This window comes from Austrofundulus limnaeus, unplaced genomic scaffold (assembly GCF_001266775.1).
Source record: "Austrofundulus limnaeus strain Quisiro unplaced genomic scaffold, Austrofundulus_limnaeus-1.0 Scaffold105, whole genome shotgun sequence".
Taxonomy (NCBI): Eukaryota; Metazoa; Chordata; class Actinopteri; order Cyprinodontiformes; family Rivulidae; genus Austrofundulus; species Austrofundulus limnaeus.
Genome location: NW_013952507.1, coordinates 706118 through 711989, shown reverse-complemented (window position 1 = coordinate 711989; position 5872 = coordinate 706118). Strand labels below are relative to the sequence as shown.

At 40.4% G+C, this 5872-nt stretch overlaps 1 protein-coding gene across 10 annotated transcripts in view; it reads left to right on the top strand.

The window, feature by feature from the left end:
- Positions 1–1536, top strand: part of kiaa1109 (KIAA1109 ortholog) — a gene marked incomplete in the record, with an annotated part of 88764 nt that extends 87228 nt beyond the window's left edge. For all 10 annotated transcript variants that reach the window (XM_014013742.1, XM_014013745.1, XM_014013751.1 and 7 more), the window contains 1 exon segment: positions 722–1536. In XM_014013742.1, coding sequence (XP_013869196.1) covers positions 722–938 — 217 coding nt within the window.
- Positions 1537–5872: the final 4336 nt, after the last annotated feature.

Here is a 5872-nt window from a genome sequence, read left to right as displayed (position 1 = left end):
ATCTTGTTTTGAGACTGATTTACTAAACAAGAGCTGATTGTGTAAGAATAATAATCCTGTTTTCAGAATGTGTAAGATTATTTGTCTTATTAGTCTGAAAATTTGGCTCCGTAAGTCAAAAATTTCTGCCATTGGAGTAAGAAAATTTTACTTGGTAAGATTCTTAAAATACTTGATTTGACTCAATTTTTTTCTTATTTCAAGCATCTTACCAAGTAAAATTTTCTCACTCCATTGGCAGAAATTTTTGACTTAATTTGAGTTTAATTTTCAGACTAACAAGACAAATAATCTTACATATTCTGAAAACAAGATTATTATTCTTACACAATCAGTTCTTGTTTAGTAAATCAGTCTCAAAACAAGATCAAAAAGACTTTTTTTGGCTGATATAAGATTTTAAAACTTGGTTAGGTGGACAGTTTTTGCAGTGAATCCTATTTTCTATCTATCAAATTGGGTTATCGTTGTTATTTTTATAGATCAAATAAAGCTGCTGATAACAAAGAACCTAAAGATTAATTTTAAAACTGGTTCAAGTTGTGTCGACTGGTCCATCCCTTGAGTTTAGGAGCTGTTTTCTACCTGAGTGATGGGTGTAAACTAATGTCTGATACGAGGGGTGTTTCTGAGGAAAATTCACTTTCTGGTTTTGAACACAAACACGACGTTGTTGGATAAAAAAAACTTGTTTTGATTCTGGCGCTTGATGATCTTTCAGGCTCATCTCCTGGACGGGGCGTAAGATCGATCCCGTCGGCGTGGACTACATCCTGCAGAAGCTGGGCTTCCACCACGCCAGGACCACCATTCCCAAGTGGCTGCAGCGGGGGGTGATGGACCCACTGGACAAAGTGCTGTCGGTCCTCATCAAGAAGCTGGGGACCGCCCTGCAGGACGAGAAGGACAAAAAGAACCGGGACAAAGAGGAGCACTGAGAACTTCAACCCTGGGATCAAAAAGCTGAGCGTCGAAACACTGGATCTGTGTATTTACTGTAACCACTGCTGTGCAATGCATCGTACAAAACAACTTTACACACTAAACCCTGTGGTTGTCTGCGTAGTTGTTCACTGGGAGGTTTTTATCTCGTGTACATTTTGAACAAAGTAGCTCAAAGTAGCATTATTTATCTGCTTTAAACCCCGGCCTGCTGCACCCGTTTTAACTGAAACCTCTAATTTAAAGCTCACCGGTAGTTCACGACAGATGACATTTTTTTAAATCGTTGCCTTTTTTATTATTTCCCGTGGAACTCATGGTGGGGATGCTTTGCGTAATTTAGAGCGTAGCTTTAAAATATTTCAGAACAGCTCCGTGACGACGTTCCTAACATTTAGCTCCGCTCAGTCCTCTGGATGATTGTAATTAATTTTTGAATCCTTATTTATTGGGATGTGGGAATGCAATTTACTGTGATGTTTTATTTTTTTGTCTTTTTTTAATCCATGTAATAGAACAAGTGTACATAGATAAATTTCTTAAATGTGTTGATTTCCTAACAAAATAAAACTGTTGCCATTCAGTTTTATATGAGAAAGACTCCTGGGTTTTATTCCTTCCTGTGCGTTATCTTCCACAGACATGAGACGTGTTGACAACCTGTCCTTACTTTGGTTCGGTTGCATTTCTTTTTTTATATTAAGCACAAGTAGTGTAATAAAAAAGTCATGCACAGCTGCAACAAAGACACTCACTGGAAATTATTCGTCTCTCCAAGGCTGGCGTGCTTCACGTTATCAAACAGTTGATGCCATCCTCGCAGCGAAAACGCCTCCTGGATTCTGTTGCACGCATTCCATGATTAGTTTTTAATAATGCAGCTCTATTCCTGAGTGATGCTGAAAGCTTACAGGAGAACTGCATAAAGCCACATCTCACACACACTGCAGCTGGGATTTTAACGTTAAAACTTCGCTCCGTTTTTATTCTGCAAAAAATAAATAAATAAATTCATGCCTGTTTAGTCACTTTGTCACAAGAAAACCTTGTCACCTGGAGGGAACAGTTTGATTTGGACATAACTTACATTTGGATGTCTAGAACAGGCATGAGTGGAGCCGTAGTGTTATCAGGTAGTTGCCAGAGGATGACTCATTGGCTACGTTCACACTGCAGGTCTTATTGCTTTTTTTTTTTTTGCATCAATGTTCACACATTTTAAATGCCACCTCCATCTGACTCCAGTGTGAACTTTCCACGGCCCTGATGCAACCTGCATGCAGAGAATTATGGTTAGCTAAACATGCTACATGTTAGCGTGTCGATTCTGGCTGTGTCCAAAACGGCAGGACGGGTCCTCCGAAGGCCGAATTCTTCGGCCGCATACGTCACAGCGCCGCGACCAAGGCCGTCCAAAACTGAAGACTCCTCCGATGCGGCCGACAAATACGTCCTTCCTTTGGCCCGAATCGAAGGACAGGTCTGATGGATCCTTCCCGGCCCAGCATATCCCATAATGCATTGCGGCCCGACTGGAGATTTTTTTATGCTAGTAATGGCGGACGAAGCGAGAGAAAAGAATACATTTTAAATAAAAATATGGTGATATAAAAATTGTAAAAAAAATAGCGGTTGTAATTCTAATACTTTTATCATTTGTATGGACATGTTTTTAAATATTATTTTTGTCATAAAAAAACACAAAATAAACATGAACCTACAGCGGGTCAATTAGTTCTTCAAATGATACCTTTAAGTTAATTTTATAGTTTTGTGATATTAATAATGCTAATATATTGATATTTTTCTAATTTTGATTTAAGTTTGCTTGTTTAGCGTCGTCACAGTTGCTAGGTGACATGACGTACGCCGGGGTAAGGAGGGGAGGCTAGACCGTCCAAATTCACAGCCTCTTTTTTTCCGGTCTTCCTGGTCTACCAAGGACCCGGCCCGCCGCGACCGGGTAGTGTGGGTCCTCCGGAGGACCCGGCCTGTCGTTTTGGACACAGCCTCTGTGTGCAATTGGAGCAGATTCAATAATTATCTGACATGCTTGTTTAGTTCCATGCTTACATTTCAATTTGCCTCTGGTCAGATGCTCCGGTGCAGCATTTTATTTTTGGAACAAAGCGATGTGATGGCAGTAAAATATCTATCAAGTAACTTTAGTATTGAAACAGTCCAAGATTATGGGAGAGCGTTGCGTTCACCAGAAATTAAAAAATTGACTTCTGATCTCGTAATTACGAGAAAAGAAGTGAAAAGGAGTACTCCTTGAGGATGTACGATTTTGAGCAACTACTGGAACAGGAACTGTTGTTTTGAGTTTCCGTTCCAGACGTGTTGGTGTGTCTGCGAGTAACCAGATCGATTATAGTTTACCCACCAGAGTTTAATGAAGTTATAACCCTCAGGGTTGAAATAAGACCAAGTGCGCGCTCTTTGTGTTCATACAGGTCGTAATAAAACACAGGACAGTTCTCTGGGACACCACCAAGCCAGTCTGGGTGCATTTCAGATCTATTGGCTACTTAGCGCCATGAAACATCAACTTCAAGCAGGTCAGGGTGAAGTAAACTTAAAATTTCTCAGTGTCTCAGACCTAAGAAGAAATTAAATCTGATTGAATCAAATAGCACAGTCATTGTCCACATTTCCTGTAGCATAAGCCTAGGTCAGTGATGACCCTTCTTAACTCTTTTCATTATTATGAGTCCTTTTTTATTTATTTTTTTCGCTGTATGCAATGCTGTTCTGTACCACGTTACTAATATGAGGTTTCTGTAGATTCTCAGTCATCCAGGACATAGAAAATTAAAAGGAACAAAGAAAGCAACTGGACTTTTGTTCTGTAGCTGAAGAGTCATAAGATTTAAACTGAAAGTTGGTGTCATTATTATTTTATGGATCGATCTGCTCACCCCCACCTCACTGAAGTCAAAGTCGTATGAAATGTGACTCGAGCGTTCAGAATGAGATCACTTTGAAAAACAGATTATTTAGTACCACTTACTGAAAAGGCCTGGGTCGGATTTAAAAAAAATCTGTTCTGTTACATTCAGACTGTCATAAAAAGTTTTATATTTGGGTCACAAAGAATGGGTTTGGATCGCATTTTCCTGCAGTGTGATTGTAGCCATAGAGACATTAGCATGTGGTCGTGTTTCAAATGGTTAACTGGGTTCCAGCTGCTCGATGTGGGGCGTAGAGGCGTCACAGAGGCTCCATATTGGAACATTTTAAAAGTTCGTGCAAGTGATGATTGTTGTACTGTGTGCCAAATGTTACATAACTCCGCAACTTTTCAGGTAGTTTCACAAAACCCTGGGATTTGGGCTGCTGGTTGTCACGGCGCAGGGGCTGAAGTCAGCCTTTCAGCCATCAAGTCAGATGGTATCATGGTTGGTTGTTCCACAATGAACCATTGCTTATATCCAGGCTGGAGGGAGCGACACAACACTTCAGTTCAATTCAAGATGGCCACCACCGCAAAGCAATATTAGCACATAACAAAAAAAATGTCTAACTCGGCTGGTTTTAGAGATATTAAGCCAGAATTTGGTGTRTTAGTAGCTGAGACTCATATTCTGAGTACAAACTGAAGATGTGTGTTRAAAACTTTGTCCTAAATTGTTAAAATCGTGGTTATCGTAGCCTAAAACTGGGACGTGGATGTTCTCAGCTGAACTTTGACTGACTGGTAAAGTTGAAAGTGTTGAAGCTGTCTGCCAGGAGCTGATTTTATTTAGTTAAATAATAATTAGCTTTACTTTCAGATGAATAAATTAAGATTAACAGAGCGATTTAAGTCCCGCTGGTGTGCCTCAGACTGCCACAGAAACCCACCTTACCCCCCATCGAACCGTAAACAACCAGCTTTTCATCCTGCTGTTTTTTCAGAGCTGTGTTCCACTTTGGTTCCACGCGGTGGTTTTGTGTTTCTGAAGCCGAGCGGAGGTGAAGAGCACGGCTGGCTGTCGCCTGTGATGTCTGCTGTGAGCTTTCAGCAGTGTCACCTGAGGAAACCCAGACGGCTCGGTCTGAGGGAGGGCAAGTCTTTGCTGGTTCCCGCCTGGGCTGGACATTATGTTTGATTTTTATTCTGCCAGCTGCACGCGCGCTCCTTTGAAGTGTTCCCTGATTTGCATATCTTTGCAGCACATTACTTTTGATTCCTTTCACTCCTTGGAGCTGCTTAAAAGACGTAAAAAAAACATGAAAGCTGGGTGAATGACCAGCAGATGGAGTCAAACGCCAGCCGTCCCACACGTTGAAGTACTCTTTAAAGACACCTTCCTACAGCGAGCCTGTGAATTATGAAGACAGAATAGAAAACATTAAAAAAATCATGAATGGATGCTGAACAGCTCAAAATGACTCCTTTAGCCTCGGATCAAACTGTGCTGCAGTTTTTCCACTAAGATGAGCTCCAATAAGTAATTTAAAGCCTAACATTGCTTGAAGCACTGTACGTTACCGTTCATGCCATAGGCTCATGAGACAGTATTGCCTGGTGTTTTTAGCAGCAGTGTTAACACAATGACAGCAGTTTCTAATAAGTTATAAGTCATCCTTTAAAATGACTTTCTGCTTCATGTTGCATTTTAAGARTCAGTGATGAGACCTGAGTGTTTGAACAGTGATATCTTTTAGATTTTCACCCAATACAAAATGAGGCCTTGGGGATTTGGCTGTTTACCAAACCTGTTTTGTGCTAAGCTAACTGGCTATCAAACTATGAGCTAGTGATGTTCGATACTGATACCAAGTAAAATTTGTCCTGAAACATCAAGGTGGGGTCCTGAAAAGACTTTCTGAATTAATTACATTTTTGCCTTAGTTGTTACAAAGGAGTGAGGTTAGTATATTTAAAATGGATAAATGTAGTATAAAAATATTGTTACTATGCCCATGTTTTGTTGACCTGATG